The sequence below is a fragment of the Papio anubis genome, chromosome 4, assembly GCF_008728515.1.
Source record: "Papio anubis isolate 15944 chromosome 4, Panubis1.0, whole genome shotgun sequence".
Taxonomy (NCBI): domain Eukaryota; kingdom Metazoa; phylum Chordata; class Mammalia; order Primates; family Cercopithecidae; genus Papio; species Papio anubis.
This window is the reverse complement of record NC_044979.1, coordinates 50,290,898-50,311,383: the sequence shown is the minus strand read 5'-3', so window position 1 is coordinate 50,311,383 and position 20,486 is coordinate 50,290,898. Positions and strand designations below refer to the sequence as shown.

Genomic DNA, 20,486 nt, shown 5'->3' with positions numbered 1-20,486 from the left:
TTAGCCTTTTAACAGATCATTTAAATAGTTTATTTTTGTTAATGATAGGAATATTTTCTCAGTAAGTTCAAACCATTTTATAACAGGGAAGAATAAGCTAGTGTTAGATCTGGAAAAGTTAATACAGCATTATCTTGAAATTTTAGGGATTAAAAAGTGGTTGACAGGAACTTCACCTTTTTTTAACCAATGTTAAAATAAACATATTTGAATAGAAAACTGTATCTGGTTCTTTCATATTTCAAATGTAAAATACTTTAATAGAGAAAATTCCATTTTCTGCATCTATTTAGATGATATTACAATAAAGGCAGTGTGGATTGGAGAACATAGCTAGTGAGATTAGGTAACGTAAATTTAAGAAGAAATTAGCTTTTCCATATGAAATAAAATCAATGATCACATAAATTTAACATGATTATGAGGACTAAAGTAAAAACACAAAGTACAATATAGCTTTCGGTTTCTTGTTCGGCACATATATTAATAAATTTTCAAACATCAAACAATATAACACCAACATCTACTAAAACCAACTAGCACAGTAAGGTTACTAAAGCTTAGTTAATTATTAACATCTTAAAAGTCTAGTTCCCATATGAATTCTGTAACCAAGAATATTCTCTGTACTGTGCAAGCTGGTCGAAGCACCATCTTTTTCAGGATTCTCCAGAATTCATAAGTATTTCAAAGTTAACTCATGTCGAATCCCACAATTCCTTATTGAATGTGGTGGATCTTCTGAACAGGGCTTCATTTATGAGACCATATGCATATACTCATCACAATTTTGAAAAGAATGGAAGGCCTTCATACATATCAGTTTTTAATTTTATCCAATCATTAATTTTCTGCAGAGTTGTTTTTTCTTGACTTAATATTTTTGCAACTTTTTTCATTTTTTGTTCATTTCTCTCTATGTATTTCAACCCTTCCAACTGCAGCTGATCCAGCTTTTCATTTCGACTTTCATCTAGAGGTATGTTTTCACACATTACAGGATTGAATCTAAAATAGGTGTCAGGAGGTAACAGGCCATCAAGCATTATATGGACTTCTGTTAAAGCAAAAAAGAAAAGGATAGGGGGAGAAGAAAAGAGGGGATAAAGTGAGCAATGAACTGTTAACTTATCTTTATTTAAAATTATCTTCTTTTTAGGCACATTACAAAGATTCACTAATTTCATTATTCAAACTAACAGTAGAAGTAATCCATAGTAATGGGTAAAACTACAAGATAAAATTCATCTTCCAAAACACATTATTCTGTGAAATTAGTTTACTTGTTCTATTCTCTCTATGCTTTTGGTCATACCGTTCACCACTGCTGAAATGCCCTTTCCAATCTTCCTTTTTTTGTTGTTTTTAATTTTTTGGGATCATCTTCACTGACATATCATTTACATCCAGTGCAATTCACCAATTTTAACTGTACAGTTTGACAAGTTTTGACAAATGTATACACTTGTGTAAGCACAATAATCATGACATAGCCATTTCCATCACTGTAAAATTTCCTTTAAGCCTCTTTATAATTGGTGCCAGCTTTCCCTTTTCTAGAATTTCATACAAACAGAATCACAAGTATCTACCTTCTTTTACATGGCAAAATACTTCTGAGATTCATCCATGTTGTAGCATAAATCAGTAGTTCCTTTCTTTTCATTGCTAAATGGTGTTCCATTGTATAGATACAACACAATTTGTTCTCTGCAGTTCTGGTCTGGCTCTCTTCAGTTTTTAGCTACTAGAAATAACCCTATTATAAACATTTACACATAAGTCTTCATGTGCACATGATTGCATTTCCCTTGGGCAAAAACCCAGGAATAAAATTGCTGGTTCATGTGGTAAAGGGTATGCTTATTAAAAAACAAACAAACAAAAAAAAACAACAAACCTGCCACACTGTCTTCCATTTTTGTATTCCAACCGCTAATATATTAGAGTTCTCACTGCTCTACATCTTTGCCCAAAGTTAGTATGTCAAGTCTTAAGTTTTGCATTGCAGAGGTAGTGTTATCTTGTGGTTTAATTTTCATTTCCATAATGACTATGTTGAGAAGGTTTTCATGTACTTATTAGTCATTTGTATATCTTCTTCAATGAAGTGTCTGTTCAAATCTTTTGCCCATTTTTTCACTGAGATCACTGTGTCCTATATATATGACAGTGGTGCAATCATGGCTCACTGCAACCTCCACCTCCTGGGCTCAAGTGATCCTCCTGCCTTGGCCTCCCAAGTAGCTGGGACTACAGGTGTGTGCCACCATGCCCAGATAGTTTTTTATTTTTCTGTAGAGATGGGATCTCACTATATTGACCAGGCTGCTCTCAAACTTCTGGGCTCAACTGATCCACCCAAAGTGCTGGGATTACAGGTGTGAACCACCATACCCAGCCTATATTTTTTATATATACACACGTATATATACATATATACACGTATATGAGAATTCTCTATATATTTTGAATCTGATTATAAATTTATACCTCATGATGGGTCAGATACATGTTTTACCAATATTTTCTCTTAGTGTATGACTTGCCTTTTCATTTCATAAAAAGTATCTTTTAAAGAGCAGAATTTACAATTCAAAGTCTAATTTATCTCTTTCTTTCCTCTCTGGTTCATATTTTCTATGTCCTATCTAAAAAATCTTACCTACCCAAGGTCATTAAGGTTTTCTCCAGCATATTCTTCTATAAGTTTTATAGTTTCAGCTCTTAGATTCAGGTTTCCATCTAAGATCAGGAACAGGGTAAGATGTCTAGGCTCACAACTTCCAGTCAGCATTGTACTGGAGGGTCCTTTTCAGTGCCGTAAGGCATTAAAAGGAAATGAAGGGCATGTAGATTAAAAAGGAAGTAAAACTCTACAGATAACCTGGTTGCCTATGTTGACAATTTTAAGAAAGCTATAAAAAGCTACTAGAATAGGTGAGTTCAGCAAGTTTGAAGTTATATAAGGTCAATAGAAAAAAATCAATTGTATTTCTGCATAGTAGCCATGAATGACTGTGATGCATTCCAAGTTACTTCTGTGTATGGTGCAAAGGGATAAAGGTCAACGCTGTGGATATAAGTATCTAATCATCCTGGACCATTTGTTGAAAAGTCTGTCCTTTCCCACTGAGTTACCTTAACACCTCTGTAAAAAGTCTTTTGAGTTTACATGTATAAATCAATTTCTGGACTATTACATACCATTGATTTATATGTCTATATTCAAACACCACAGTTCCTTGCTTAATGTAGTTTTACAGTCCTTAAATCAGCAGATGTAAGTCCTCCAACTTTTTCTTTTTTCCAAAATTGTGTCAGATATTCTAGGTCAGGGGTCCCCAACCCCTGGGCTGCAGAGCAGGGGGTGAGTGGCAGGGCCAGTAAGCAAAGCTTCATCTGTATTTACAGTCACTCCCCATCGCTTGCATTACAGCCTCAGCTCCACCTCCTGTCAGATCAGTGGTGGCATGAGATTCTCATAGGAGTGCAAACCCTATTGTGAACTGAGTATGCAAGGGATCTAGGTTGTGTGCTCCTTATGTGAATCTAATGCCTGATGATCTGCCACTGTCTCCCATCACCCCTAGATGAGACCATCTGGTTGCAGGAAAACAAGCTCGGGGCTCCCAATTCTACATTATGGTGAGCTGTATACTTATTTCATTATATATTACAATGTAATACTAGAAATAAAGCATACAATAAATGTAATGTGCTTGAATTATCCCAAAACCATCCCTCCCCTCCCCACCCCGATCCGTGGAAAAACTATCTTCCACGAAACCAGTCCTTGGGACCAAAGAGGTTGGAGACCATTATCCTGGGTCCTTTGCATATCCATATACATTTTACAATCAGCTTGTTAATCTCTATCCCTCAAAAGCCTGCTTGGATTTTGACAGGAATTGTATTGAATCTATAGATCAATTTGTGATGTGATACCTTAACAATAATGAGATTTCCAATTCACAAACACAGTATATCTATTTATTTATTTAGGTCTTTAATTTATCTCAGTAATGTTTGGTAGTTTTCACTGTTCAGATCTTGCACATAGCCCACAAATTTTACTTTCCTTGACCTCCTTGAACTACAAACTTTGTTTCTCCAACTCTAAGAGACTGCCCTACTTTTCTGGTGCCCCCTCCCTATGCTATAGTATAGAAACTCTTTTCAGGCAGCAAACTGGACATTAACAGTGATGACCTCATTCATTCTCCTTTCAGAGATCACTGTCTTATGTTACCTGTTATCTAATGTCTGAAAACCATTGTTCTGTCTACTTTTCTAGTTGTTTAAGGTGAGAGGAAATATCTGGTCCCTAATATTTTATGATGTCCAGAAGAGGAAGTCTTCACTCTCTTTTAAAATGTCCAAATCCTATATATCCTTTAAGACCCACATCAAGTCTACTTTACATCTTATAAGCTGTCTACACCAATCAAGTTTTCTCATTCCTCTTCTTAATTCATAGTCTTAATCACTTACAATCATTTACCATTTATTTAGCAATTCACCACATATTAAACCCTATGAAATTGTTGTTTTTGTAGGCCAAGAGCAATTTAGTACCAGTAAGTACATGTTTCAATATAATTCTTGTTATATCTTTTTCAAAGTTAACTGAGTTTATTAAATTTTTACTCATTTGTCTCTAACTAGAGTGCAGGTACACTGAGGCAACATTTCATGTTTCTTGAAAATTCTAAATAAGCCCATTACATGGTTTGCAAAAAGTACAGACTTAACTCTTATGAGACTGCCCGACTAAAGTCAATTGTCTCAGCAAATGGCTTACGGTAAGGATATTTTATTGAGCCATCAGGGAAATGTGAATCAAAAACCACAATGAGATCGCACCTTACACCTGTTAGGTTGGCTGTTATCAAAAAGACAAGAGATAATAGGTGTTGGCAAGGACGTGGGGAAAAGGAAACCCTTGTAAACTGTTTATGGGAATGTAAATTGCTACAGCCACTATGGAAAACAGTATGGAGGTTCCTCAAAAAATTAAAAAGAGAACTACCATATGATCCCGTAATCCCACTCCAGGTATATATCTGAAGGAAATGAAATCGTTATCTTGAAGGAATAGCTGCACACCCATGTTCACTCTATTATTCATAATAGCCAAGATATGAAAACAATCTGTGTCCATGGATGAATGGATAAAGAAATGACAGTATATACACACACAAGAATCCTATTCTGCCATAAAAAAGAAGGAAATCCTGCCACTTGCGACAACAGGGATGAACCTGGAAGATATTCTGCTAAGGGGACTAAGCTAGACACAGGAAAACGAGTAGTGCATGGTAACACTTTTATGTGGAATCTAAAATAGTTGAAATAAAAAAAAGAGAGGGGAATGGTGGTTGCCAGACACTGGGGAGTGGGAGAAATGGGGAGATGTTGGTCAAAGGGTACAAATTTTCAGTTATGACTACCTATTAGAGATCTGACGTACAGCATGGTAACTATAGCTAATAACAATGTATTATGTATTGTTTACTTGAAATTTGCTAGGGGAGTAAATCTTAAGTGTTCTTACCAGGCACACACAAAATAGTAACTATGTCAGGTGACAGATAAGGTTATTAGCTGGATTATGGGAATCATTATACAAGGTATACTTATAATAAAACAATTTGTTGTACAACTTAAATATATACAATTTTTATGTCAGTCTGACCTCAATAAAGCTGGGAAAAAAAGAGTATTTCACTGATCTGGCAACAAAATTTCAGATAGTGAAAAATCTAGCATATGAGCTTTTTTTGGGTTTTCATTCAATGAATAAAAGTCCTCAGTGGGGAGTTTAAGATTCTCACTTATGTTAATGACTTGGCCAATAATATGCTGATATGAAAAGAATGAGGTTCAAATACAAGGAGCTGTTAAGTGTTAATATATTTTTTTAATTTAATAAAACGTTTCACCCAATAACTAAAAACAAAATAGTAAAATGAGGAAAGCTAAACCTCAAGGCAAGGCCCGGTGGCCCATGCTAGTAATCCTAGCACTTTGGAAGGCCAAGGCAGGAGGATCACTTAAAGCCAGGAGCTCAAGACCAGCCTGGGCAACAGAGGGAGATCCCATCTCTACAAAAAAAGGTCTAAAAAATTAGCTGGGTGCAGTGGTATGCACCTGTAGTCCCAGCTACTCAGGAGGCTAAGGCGGGAGGACTGTTTGAGCCCAGGAGTTTGAGGCTGCAGTGAGCTATGACTGTCACTGCATTCCAGCCTGGGCAACAAAGTGAGATCCTGTTTCTAAGAAAAACACACACACACACACAAACACCTCAAGGCCAAAACCAGAAATTCAACATACGCTCACAGAATGCCTACTACATGCCAGGCACTGGAGTCAATAGCAAACTGGATAAGTCAAAGTAAACTGGATACATTCTTGCCTTGCATTCTTGTGGGACAGAAGGATAAGTAAACAATCAAATATATCATATATAATTATAATGAGATAAATGCTGTGAGAGAAAGAGAACAAGAAGCAGGCTAAGAAATTAGAGCGAGATGATAAGGAAGATGGAAAAGCAGTCAGGAAAGGTTTCTCTGAGGTCCCTCTGACATTTCAACAGAGACCTGAATGAAATAAGGGTCAAGTGCCTATCTGGGGAAACAGCCTTATAGACAGAGAGTACAGCAACTACAGAGGTCCTGAGGTAGGAGAGTGCTTAGCAAGTTTGGTGACCAGCAAGAATTAAAGGGTGGTTGGACACACTTCAGAGAAGGTACTTGAAAGAGGGTTTTAAGAAGGAGACAGACTTTTTTTTTTCTTTTTTTTTTTTGAGACGGAGTCTTGCTTTGTAGCCCAGGCTGGAGTACAGTGGCGCGATCTTGGCTCACTGCAACCTCTGCCTCCAAGGCTCAAGTGATTCTCCTGCCTCAGCCTCCCAAGGAGCTGAGATTACAGGTGCACACCACCATGCCTGGCTAATTTTTTGTATTTTTAGTAGAGACGGGGTTTTACCACATTGATCAGGCTGGTCTCGAACTCCCGACTTCAAGTAATCCAACCGTCTCGGCCTCCCAAAGTGCTGGGATTACTGGTGTGAGCCATTGTGCCCAGCCTAATTTGCATTTTTAAAGGATGACTTTGGTCTCTGTATGAAGACTAAACTATAGGGGCAGCAAGAGTAAAAGCAGAGCACATTCTCATTCCAGTTTGCCTTCACAGTATTAAATAATCGAATGCCCTTTACTCTAAATCTTTGCTATCATGTATATGTTTGAACCAATCTGACTCCTTTTGTTGCTTTTCCCTTTCTTAACTGGCTTCAGAGTCTCCAACAAAATGTTGTGCTATCCAGCTTTAGGCACTTCTCCAACAGTAAGTGGGCAAAGGGAGCACTAGCTTTCAAATGGAAAACAGTCTCTGTTCTAGTCACCTAACAAGAAACAAGCAAGAAAGGAAAACAACAAAATGTTTGCTCCCATATCCTTCCTAAACCCACAATACAGACATATCATATGCCTTTGCAGTTAGGACCAACATATGCCACCAAAAAACTGCTAGAATGCTAGAAGTTGAAGTATTTTAAACAGTAAACAAGACTAACCTTCTGTATCTGTAGCACTGTTGATAACATTAGAAAGTTTGGTTTTCAGGCTTGTGTGTGTTACCGTGTTTCTCACATCACTCTCATAACGTCCGGTGCCCAGGGATACTATGCACTCTAACGGGACATCTGGCCAAAGACATTTACACTCATGCATAGCTAAAGCCGAAGGGTTATTCAGAAGCAAACCTCCATCCTGCAAAATACAAGTTAAAAAAAGAAACTCTTAAAACTGACTCACAGGAAAAGCTGAACTATGTAATAAGCTAAATAAATTATTTAAAACTAAGAGGTTCCTTAAAAGTACATTTCTTTATTTATAGACTACAGCTGCAAAAAAATTCATGTGAAGACTCATTGGCCTCATAAAGAAACTTCTTATTAAGTTTTCCTTTCCTATTATGAAAGTTCTTTGAACTTCTTAGTTGCTTTGCATATTTTGCTAAAAAATATTGAAATGAACTGAATTACTTTTCAAAGACACATTATCTTATTTAGTGGTTAATACAGGTTCTACTTAAAGCCTAACAGAAAGAACTGTGGTTCTACCAAACAATTAAAATTAGTTCTTCTCTCACAAGTCAAATATAACCAAATAATTCTAAGTTATTTGAAATTCTATTAACAATACAATTTCAATGGATCACATTCACTATAACGCAGATACAATGTAAACAACATAGACAAAACTTTATATTTCTAAGTATTTATCAATAATCAAGATTATTTTGAAGAATTCAAAAGGAAACAAAGGTATTAATAAAATATGCTGATAGAGCATTATAAAAATGTACTAGCATAAAAGTAGATAAAATTACGGTCAAACTATAATAAAATATACTGTAGAACCATATGAAAATATATTACATCATCAACATTATATTGTATTTAAAATCTAGAAAAATACGCTGAGCATGGTGGTTCATGCTTGTGATCTCAGCACTTTGGGAGGCCGAGGCAGGAGAATCACTCGAGTCCAGGAGTTCAAGACCAGCCTCAAAATTTCAATTTCAATTTTTAAATTTCATGTATGATGATTTCAGTATAATTGTAAGAAGTCTTCACCTAACCCAGGTCACCAAGTTTTTCTTCTAAAAGTTTCACAGTTTTTGTTTTACATTTAGAACTGTGATCCATTATGAATTATCCTTGTATAATGTGCGAGGTTTAGGTCACGGTTTCTGGGGTGTGTTTGTGTGTGTGGTGGGGGGTTAGGGGAAAAGAGAGGGAGAGAGAAAGATGACCAATTGTTTCAACACAATTTTTGCTGAAAAGACTATCCTTTCTCCATTGAATTGCTTTTGTATCTTTGTCAAAGATCAAATGGCCATATATGTATGATCTATTTCCGAACTCTCTATTTAATTCCATTTATCTATATATCTATCTTTATGCAAATACCACACTGATACAGTAGCCATGACTACTGTACCTCTAGAGTAAGTTTTTAAATTGAGCAGTGTGATTCCTTGAAACTTTTTATTCTTTTAAAATTGTTTAGGCCAGGTGCAGTGGCTCATGCCTGTAATCCTAGTACTTTGGGGAGCCGAGGCAGGCGGATTGCCTGAGCCCAGGAGTTCAAGACCAGCCTGGACAACATAGTGAAACCTTGTCTCTACTAAAAATACAAACAATCAGCTGGGGGTGGTGGTGCGCATCTGTAGTCCCAGCTACTCCGGAGGCTGAGGCAACAGAATCAATTGAACCTGGGAGGTGGAGGTTGCAGTGAGCTGAGATTGTGCCTGGGTGCCAGAGCGAGACTCTGTCTCTAAATAAATAAATAAATAAATAAATAATAAAATTGTTTAAACTATTCTCATTCCTCTGCCCTTCCATATAAATTTTAGAATCTGACTGTATAATTTTTGAAAAGTCCTACTAGAGTTTTGATTGGCATTGCATTATATTTATAGATCACTTCAGGAATAACTCACATCTTTACCATGTAGCATCTTTCAATCATGGTATGCCTTTCCATTTCTTTAGGTCTTCTTCTATTTCTTTCATCTTCTGTTTTCAACATACAGATTCTCTATGTTTTGTTAGATTTATACCTAAGTACTTAATTTTTTGGATCTACTGTAAACTTCTTTACCATGTAGCATCTTTCAATCATGGTATGCCTTTCCATTTCTTTAGGTCTTCTTCTATTTCTTTCATCTTCTGTTTTCAACATACAGATTCTCTATGTTTTGTTAGATTTATACCTAAGTACTTAATTTTTTGGATCTACTGTAAACTATACTGCTTTTGTTACAATTTTGATTTCCAATTATTCTCTGCTTGTATATAGGAATATAATCGATTCTCCCAAGTAGTTTTCTTTGTGGAAAATCATCTATCCCACCATTAGTGCTCTGGCTTGAAGGTCCCATTAAAAACATCATGTAGGATTTTGCCCTACTAATGAAGTATACTATTGTTACTAAAATTTCTCATGGAATGTGAAGAACACTCCTCATCTTTTCACAAATTTATGCTCAGTTATTTTAGGGGGAGTGGCAGTATTCTGCAAACCATAGATTATGGTACGTCTTCATTTATGGCATTACAAAACAACTTTCTCAAAAACCTGTGTCTCAAATAATACTCTGGTTGGATCAATAAGCTCACATTAGGAGGCAGCTATCAATATATAGAAATGTTCCTAAATACTAACAACACTTTCCAGAGAAAGTTAACTGGCTCTTTAGTTATAGAATAACCAGCCTGAGGCTAATGGACCTTTATTATGGCAAATGTCATTTATCACCATTTATCACCAATGTGTAGCTTTGTGATACCCTTGAGATAACTGGGATACACAGGGCTGTGTTGACGTTCAGAAAAGCAGTTTGCCACATCTTTTTATTGCTTGCTCTATTCTCCATTTTAGCATGGGTGGTTTGTTGCCACATTTACTCCAAAAACCTATTCATCCAACTACTCTTCAAGGTCACACATTGAACTTTGTTATCAAAATGAATGGAATCATATAGCATAAGTTTTTTGGGACTGGTTTCTTTCACTTAGCAGAATGCTTGTGAGATTCATCTATGTCTCTGTGAATGTCAGTAATTCACTCCTTTTTATTGCTGAGTAATATTTCATTATTTGAATATACCATAGTTTATCCATTCACCAGTTGAAAAGAACTAGTTTTAAATTTAGCTATCTTTATACATGTGTTGAAAGTAATAAATTGGATAGGTATTTATATTTGTATTGCTGAACTTTGTAAAAATCTAGATTCCTTCAATGCAGGTGGTAATAATTAAGCTATTTCCTAAAGGCTTTCTCATGTACAAATTTGAATTTAATCCTTTCAACTTTTTCCTTTGTTTTCAATTAACAGATTATTAGAATGATACCTATCCTGTGATAGAGGTAACATTTAAATTCTAATTTGGCAGAAAACATTATTTTTTTACTAAACCATTTAAATCTTAAATTCTATACTTGTTATACCCTGTGTAACTTCTAATCAAGTAGGTATTTTAGATGAAACACATTTTCATTATATAAAAGCCTATATAAGGATGATCAGAAAAGACAAAAAAGGGAAAAGATGAAGAGGCAAACAAATTTTAGCAAGAAACGATTACTGCAAAATCAATCCCAAATCAAAAAACTGGCAGGTTTCCTGTAGTTTCGCTAACCATTTTTCAAAGTAAATTTCTGTTCCTTAAACTTTACTCACGTTTTATCAAAACAGTGCAGCAGTTAAGGTTTCTGGGCTCACTCTAATCTAGTGGTGAGGCACACTAACTCTTAAGCTCTGTTTTATAGTTAGCCTCCTCTTTTCAGATGCCTATTCTATCAATACGTCATTGGGCTAATGTTGGGTCTGTGGTAGTTCCTGTAGCCTTTCCATTCATTCAAGTATTCATATTTACAGTTATTTTTTTATAGATGGCATGTGCCAGGCATACTGCTAACTGCCAAAGTAAAATCGACTTGATAAATGACTTGATTGAATAATTTACTTATTATCTCTTAGAGGAACACACAGATTGTGTTTGAACTGAAGTATACTATACATGTGCTTAATAGCCTAAAATTTACAAATACATTTTATTGCTTTTAATGTATATTTAATCACTTCAAATCCAAAGTCAGAAACGTACCAGAAAGTAAGCGTTGGACAACGTCGATACGCCTTTTTATTATCTTATTCTGACTTTTTTTCTTAGTTTCTTTTAAAATTTGCTTTTTATTGTGGTAAATTAATATAACACAAAATTGGTCATTTAAATGATTTTTAAGGGTACAATTAAGTGGCATTAATTATATAATGTTTTGTGAACATCACCACTATCTACTTTTTTTTGAGGCAGGGTCTTGCTCTGTTGTCCTGGCTGGATAGCAGTGGCATTCACTGTAACCTTTAACTCCTGGGCTTAAGGTGATCCTCACACCTCAGCCTCCAGAGCAGCTGGGACTACAGGTGTGGACTACCACATCCTGTTAATATTTTTTTCTTTTTTTGGTAGAGACAGGGTCTCACTATGTTGCAGCAGGCTGGTCTTAAACTCCTGAGCTCAAGCGATCCTCTAGCCTCGACCTCCCAAAGTGCTGGGATTACAGGTGTAAGCCACTGTATCTTGAAACTACAATCTATTTCCAAAACATTTTTATCACCCATACTCTGTAACCATTGAGGAATCACTCCCCATTTTCCCTTCCTTATCCCATTTTCTATCCCTAATCAATGACCCAATTTTTATACATCAAGTCAGATGACAACTTCTTTGTTAAGCTGACCCTGACAGAATAAATCACCTCTATAGTACTTCTTAATCCTGTACATATGTTGATGGTTAAATTTTCACCTTATTCTATAACTGGGTTTACATTCTTTTGTCTGAACTATTTGAGGGCAGGATCCAGGAAGCACAAACAATATGCCAACTATGGTTAAAAATCTTTATATCCTTCCCAGCTAGCACAGTGCCTGACACTGAGTAAGCACTCGCTACATTTCTGTCCATTTATAATGAAAATTATTAATTGTGGTTTGGTATAGGCATAATTTAGCAGGTGTCAGCAAGGTTCTTTCTGCTAAAAACACTCTTTACCTGCAATGTTTAAACAAAAATTTCATAATTTATTTATGTTCATGTATCCTAAGCTCTGAACAAAAACTTTTATGATGTAAATAAAGCCTGGTAGGAATAATATGTATATCAGAATGGTCATCAAAACCTCTAGTGTAAACTAATTTATTAGATTCTTTCTCCAAAGACAGGAATGAACAATTTAATTTTCAAGGTGGAGATGGAAAGAGAGATAGAATAATTTTGTGTAAAAAGTAGTACTTCCATGTACATATTATGCTACTACTTGGGCAGATGGGGAGAGATTGGGAGCTACTCACAAAGAATTCTTCTCACTTTATAATTTTCTAGGACTTCTAATGAACCTTATAAATTTTGTAATACTCTTCTTCTTATAGTCAAAGGCAAATGAAATCTCCCCATTCACCTACTCATAACTCTTAATTATATCACTACTTTCAATAATTGCTCAAATAGAATATTAATTAACTTCTACTACAATGGATACAAAGTAACTACATTAAAACATATGTCAGATGTGACAGCTAAAAGGGATTTTCAAAATAAGACTGGTAATAATTGAATATAATATTAAAAGAATTTAGGATGAGAAGGTTGTAGTAAGTACCATACTTTAAACTTAGCAAAACTTCTGAATGGTTAGAAAGAATTAGGACTTCGCTTGAATATTTTCTTTGTTTAAGCAACCAAGATCATTCACACCTTAAAATATTCCCATCAATCTTCTGAGTTGTCATTTGAAGGGAAAAGTACCCCATTTCTTCTTCAAGTCTTGGAAGAGAATATACAGTAAGAAAAATATTTCCTTAAGTAGGTTTCTTGGGCTCCAGATTCCATTTGAATACTTTTATTAATTAAATGTGCCAATGTTTCTGAAGCTTATTTATTTATATGAAAGTACATTTTTTGCCCATGTGGCTATATGCTTTACATAAAAATTTATGTAAATTATAAATAACATTTATTTATTCAAATAACCTTAAGAAGTTATTTTAATCTGTGGCTCAAAATAAGTTGAAGGATTACGGTCATCAATATAAAAATGTCTAAGCATGAACAGAAATATCACTAATCTATCTGAAATGGAAAAGGAACCGCTGAATTACTTTGGTATATATATTCAACAGTACTGAGTTAAACTTTAGAACTACTTTCTCTTAGGTAAAGAATAAAGAGCAAATGAGATAACTTCTTTTGAAATGTGGAAAACACATGATCCCCAAATGTAATTATTTAGTATTTGAGACTTTCACTAATTGGCATAACTGAAAGTTTGTAGCACTATATTAAGGTTATAACTTAGAAATCCTATTGTATTTTACATACACTGTCTAAATTATTTCTCAGTTTATGACACAGTACATACGAATAGGGGGAAATCGCTGTTAAAAATAGTAAGCCACATATTAAAATAAAAATTTTATTTTGACCATTAAGTCCTGAAATCACTATCAGAATCTCAGCAGCCAGTACTTTCTGCCTGAGGGGGTGGAAGAAAGAGAAGAAAGGCAAGAAGGGGAAGTGCCTTACATAATTCAACAATGACTGATTCTGCAAAGTAAGAAATGGTTTGAATTGACTCCAAAGACAAAGGAATCCTATTTTAATCTCTTAGCTACAAATATTATATTACTTAAAGATTAAAAAGAAAATGGGAATAGCTGACCATAACATTTAAAAATATATATAAGCTATTGTATCAAAATGAGATAAAATTGATAAAAATGTTTTAGTTATAATATTGACATTTACATTTAAATGATCCATTTGAAAGTTTTGAAGTTTATATTGTTGACATGTTGTTTATATAGATCTATGTATGAGTTTTTGAATGCTACCTGAATATCCCTGTCAACAGTATAAGATTTTTTTCTCAACAGATATCTGACCAAATAAAGAGAGTAGACATACTTTAGGGACTACAGAAAAACATCAAGATTCCTCTCATTCTACTCCTTTAAATGAGACATAATATAAAAAATTAAGCATATATAAAAATACAAGCTTTCAAAGTATCAGCTCTAAAGCTTTATTAGCATTTAGTGTAAGTTATGAATTAAGATTTCCATAAAGAGTTGGAAAAACTTGACAGACGAAAAGTGTAAATGAGTTTACATAACATAAAAAGAATTTCCAGAAATAATATTCAACTTTACAAATAAAGAGTATAATTACAGACAATATCCTAACCCTGTAACTTAACAGCTGTGATGCTAGTCCAGTTACTTAACTTTTCCTAAGGTGTGAATTCCTTGTTTGTAAAATGGAAATAATTCTACCTCATAAGTAGCAAGGATTAAATGAGATAATGCATGCACAGCACTAAATAAGTGTCTGGCACACAGCTAACTTAATGAGTATTTATTATTATTTTACTGTATCCCTTTCTTCAAACTATGCCCACCCAAACTGTCAAACAGACTGGGTTCTGCATTTTCAGGGAGTGTATATCGGTTTTAATTTTTATCATGTTTGGAAAGCTAATCATACATACTCTCACTTTTCCATCAAAATTATCATAATGGGCTACGAATCACACTATATAACACACAAAAATTTTCCCAAAATGTGTTTGCATGTCAGAGGCTTGTTAAGAAAAACAACAAATAAAAATATCCTAAATTGTTCCTCTTCTGACATATGAAGACACAAAGAAGAAAGTCTCCTAGGTTGATCCTTCTGAAGATCAATGACATTTAATACGTGCTGATTCTTTTAATCATGTAAAATTTTAAAAGATAAGACATACAAGTCAACTTACTTGATGAAGATCATTTCCCAATGCATATTCTGCAAAGTAGCCTGGAGCAGCAGATGAGGCTCTGATGGCCTGCCACATTTTATACTGACAGCCTCCCAAATAATGAGAGTTGTTTCCAGGAAAATGACCATAGTTTCTGAACACAAAAGCTTTGGGTGTTATCCCTCTATTTACTATGGTACTTACAGCAGCTACCTAGTAAATAAAAAGGTGAACAATTCCATCGTTAACAGTAATATATTTGGGATCTGTAAAAATTAAATACTATTTAGTAGTATGAATGAACAATCTACAACTCTATCAAATAAATATGTGTAACACAACTATAATGTTGAAAAAAGAGAATCAGATCTTTTAAACAGGCATTTCTTTGTGGGATAATAGATATAAAGGCTGAAGCAATTCTGAGAAATTTATTATAAGAGAATAATAATAAGAGATTTATTTGACCACCATTCAATTTGATTTAAAAAATATTCAAAAAGGCAAAGATTTCTAGACTTTTACTCAATAATTGACAAAACAGTAGTAATGAATAAAAACTGCTTAAAGGCTGGGTGCAGCGGCTCACACCAGTAATCCCAGCACTTTGGGAGGCCGAGGAAGGTGGATCACTTTAGGTAAGGAGTTCAAGAGCAGCCTGCCCAAAATGGTGAAACCCCATCTCAACTAAAAAGACAAAATTAGCTGGACATGATGGCGGCGCCTTCCAGCTACTCGGGAGGCTGAGGCAGGAGAATCGCTTGCCCAGGAGGTGGAGGTTGTAGTGAGCTGAGATCGCATCACTGCACTCCAGCCTGGGTGACAGAGTGGGACTCTGTCTCAAAACAAACAAAAAAAAACTGCTTCAAGATAAGTACACTATTTTCATAATATCACTTACAAATTAGTCTTTGTTTCTGTGCTCTATGAAAGTATTCTGACTTCAATGAAACTGAAATGTAACACTACACAATCAATGCTTTCAGGTCACAATTATTAAAACCTGGTAGTTGGGTAATGTTTATTAAAAAACTATAATGTCAACCATCTCAGGTCTCAAATTTTATCATTGTTGGTTAAATTGACATGAAATGTGCTGTTTTGTTAATGATCTGTAATACAAACTTAAGAGGCTGACAGGTATTGATGAGGCAAAAGTTAGTGTCCTATGCCAAGTCCTGCCAATTGTTTTGATATTTAATAAACAAAGGTCACATGCCAAATTCCTGTGAGTAATCCAAGTCTGTCTCTAGGCCACTATTGATAGGCACTGGCCATACACTAAAATCCAGAGTCTTTCTATAATTGGAATATAAATATGGCTGGATTAAGAAAACATATGAGTGGCTCTCCATTTATCATGATTATTTACTTCTTAAGATGGCTAAAGTTCTCCATAAATTTTATTCAAAACTGACAACTTCCATGATTTAAACCAAGCAAACAAACAAGGAGCCTTGGAGGTACAGGGGAACAAGCAAGAGGCATAGAGTGCACCCTAGTGTCCTCTCCAAAAGAGCTAAGTCATCTCTTCATCACAGTCTCTGAGGCCCTGCGTCTGATCTAATTGGCCTACTGCTCCAGCCTCATCTCACGTGCGGCCCTCGGATTCTGAGGCACTAGTCTTCAAGAACTCTATCATTTAGTGGAATTCTCTGACTCTTCCTGCACAGGCCATTCCCTTTGCCAGGAATGCTCCTACTCAATGGCCTTCACACTGACATCTCAAATCTCACTTCCTTAAAGTAGCTGTCCCTCACGTCCCTTTAAAAATATGCTTTCAGAAAACCGCTTTTATGCTCCATAGCACTTATGTATTTCAGGGAAACTACGACATGTCATCTTTGTGATTATTTCATTAATACCTTTGCTGCCCTACAGAGCTATAAACCCCATGTCTGCATTTGCCCACAAATGAATCCAAAGTGCCTAGCAGTGGGTGCATAATTAATACTTGCAGAATGAATCAAAGTATGAGTATGCCATAAAGAGCAATAGAAGGAGCTGCACTTGTTTGATTTTTCACGGTTACCGTTTGTTATCTGAGAATAAATACAAGCTGCATGAAATTTCTAGGCACATAAATTCTATTCTTTAAACAAGTAAATTAAACAGAACTCAAGCAATACTCAGATCATCGGGTTTCAAACAAATAAATAAATGAAGAGTCACACTGAGACACATCTAAGTGACATTAAAATTTTACTGGGGATTCAATTTGTATAACAATATAATCTAATATAGTCATGCACTGCATATCAATGTTTTGGTCAATGATGGACCGCATATACAACAGTGGTCCCGTAAGACTATAAAGGGGCTTCTATGCTGTATTTTTTACTGTATCTTTTCTATAGATATTTTTTATTTAGATATTTGTATATCTGTAGATACGTAAGTATTCTTACCATTGTGCCACAATTGCCTACAGTATTCAGTATAGTCACCTGCTGTACAGGTTTATAGCCTAGGAGCTATAGGCTACACCATGTAGTCTACATGTGTAATGGGCTATACCATCTAAGCATGTCTAGGTATACTCTATAATACTTGCACAATGACAAAATCACCTAATGACACACTTCTAAGAATGTGTTCCCATTAAGTGATGCATGATTGTATTATATGTATCTAAGAGGCATATAAAATTTCTCTTTAAAAATCTAGGGTAAGAAATGTCATAATGTTCCTTAAATCACTAAATTTGATTTTTTAAATTATGATGAAATAATTCTTCCTTATTTTCAGTCTGACTTTCATGTTCTTCCATTTCTGTTACAGTCTTACCGCATTTAGAAAAGGTATAAGGATCATATCCTATCTCTTCATAGAATGACTCAATATATAAAGAATTAATTAATCTATAATACCTTAATAAAAGGGCCCTCAGGGCCGGGCACAGTGGCTCATGCCTGTAATCCCAGCACTTCGGGAGGCCGAGGTGGGCAGATTACCTGAGGTTGGGAGTTTGAGACCAGCCTGACCAACATGGAGAAACCCCATCTCTACTAAAAATACAAAAAAATTAGCCAGGTGTGGTGGCACATGCCGGTAATCCCAGCTACTCGGGAGGCTGAGGCAGAAGAATTACTTGAACATGGGAGACGGAGGTTGCGGTGAGCCAAGATTGCGCTATTGCACTCCAGCCAGGCAATAAGAGTGAAATTCCGTCTCAAAAAATAAAAAATAAATAAATAAAATAAAATAAAAGGGCCCTCAGGACAAGTGCTTTCACCAGACCTTCAGATGGAACTAGGTGTTATATTTAAGAGACTCTAAGCTTACCTTGGGACATGTGGGGTTTCTTGCTGTTTCAATCATCAGTGCAGATCCCATTCTATCCCTTTATTAAAGGAGAAAAAATAAGTTATATCAAAATGACTTTATCTCCTAACAACCAGGAAACATACAGCATGCAATTATTGTTTGTCCATGGCTTCGTCAAAGTGCTATGAGGGAAAAAATGTAAGACTCTCCTCTAGGAGGCTTATAATCCCATTAATGCACATGAAACAATATGCAGTTATTTATCAACCTCTGATTCAAACTGCAAGTATCTATAGTTCTGAAGTGGAGCAACCAATAGAGGGACAGTAACTGGAAAAGATGCAGGAAATTAGCTTGAGGAAGACACTGAAAGACTTCAAGGCAACATATTTAAAGCTAGGACGTATACAGATTAAAGGCACAAAGGCAAAAGAAATCTGTTGTTTTCAGGGTCCTGCCAATAGGATAAAGGAGCTGTGTTGAGATAAGACTGCAGAAGTATGCATGGGCTAGTTAGAGTAACCAGGTGAGGACAATGAGACTTGAAGCTTGTTTTAGTTGGTAAGAGCCAATGTCATCAAGAAAACTGCTTTGAAAATCATCAGAGTTGGCATTTGAATCACTATGACATTACAGAAATTGTCCTTGGGCAGCAATTTTTGCAATTCCATAGTAAGAGAATTTTATTTCAATGCAGACTTTTCCAGACTTAAAAATTATGTATTTTCCCTATATTGAATACAAAGGCTATGTATGGTTTCACCAACCTTCCTCATTAGTAAAACCATTTTCTAATGTGTTTTTCAAACAATACTCATGTTTCTCAACTAGAATATTAGTGAATTTCATAAAAAGAATATTTACAAACTGCTTAGTGATCTACCCTTTATAAGCTTTAATAAATATCAATGTAAAGTACTTTCCAAAATCGACAAGATCTTTTGTCATCCCCAACCTTATCTATAGATTTCTACCACATGAAGATCCATGCATTTTATCTTTTTAAGGTTCTTTGTCTTTTCATAGAATTCTTACTGTAAAATTACATGAGAAATCCTAGGAGCATGCTGCTTTCACACTTTTTGGCAAAGTTCATATTTATTTATTTTTATTTCTGTTTAAATCTTGATTTTATCAAAAGCTAAAAAGGTTTCAGTGAATTAACTTATGAATATAAATTTGTAAAGAAAGTAATGGTAATTGTTTATTTCTGAGATGCCAAAATATGAAAAAAAAAAAATCAACATGCCTAGATTCTACTGATGCCATAAAATAGTTCCCTTAAAATAACACAAAATTATCACAGGAAAAAAAAAATCCTCTCAATAAACAATGAGGGAAAAAAAATGCTATGACAAAAAAGGTCAGAAGGTAGGTAGAGAAGAATATTAACAATAATGGCACCCAGTGAATCATAGTCCTGGTATCCATGTCGTTGTATATAGTCTCTTCCTACAGACTCTCGGTTGGCGTGGCTTTCAGTCCATGTGACCTCAGCAAACATGCCATTAAACTGAGGCTTGATAAGTGCTTATCCACTGGGGCTTGCCCTCTGGGAACTCTGAAACCACAATGATGAGACAAAGCTTGGGTAAGAATGACCAGGTGGAGAGAGAGACTTCCCAGGCCCATTAGCTGAGTCACCAAGTGAGCTCAGTCAAGAACAGAAGAAACACCCAGTCAAACCACAGAGTCATGAGACTAAATAATCATTGCTTTAAGCCACTAAGTTTTGGAGTGGCTTATTCTGCAGCAAAGGCTGAATTTGAAAAAGCAGAGAAAGAAAAACAACTAACCACACTGATAAAATTTATCAGTGTTAGGATTAAAAATAAAG

General features: G+C 35.2%; 1 protein-coding gene across 5 annotated transcripts in view; it reads right to left on the bottom strand.

Annotated features, from left to right (window-relative positions):
• PNPLA8 (patatin like phospholipase domain containing 8) overlaps positions 1-20,486 on the bottom strand; it is a 90,418-nt gene continuing 69,932 nt past the window's right edge. For 4 of the 5 annotated variants that reach the window (XM_009203701.2, XM_009203700.4, XM_009203702.4 and 1 more), the window contains exons 7-10: positions 18,668-18,725; positions 15,401-15,595; positions 7,583-7,778; positions 1-1,057 (exon numbers count right to left, since the gene is read on the bottom strand). In XM_009203701.2, the coding sequence (XP_009201965.1) occupies positions 783-1,057; positions 7,583-7,778; positions 15,401-15,595; positions 18,668-18,725 (724 nt within the window). In that variant the 3' untranslated portion in view covers positions 1-782. The remainder of the gene's footprint in view (positions 1,058-7,582; positions 7,779-15,400; positions 15,596-18,667; positions 18,726-20,486) is intronic. The other variant, XM_021936188.2, reaches the window with a different exon arrangement.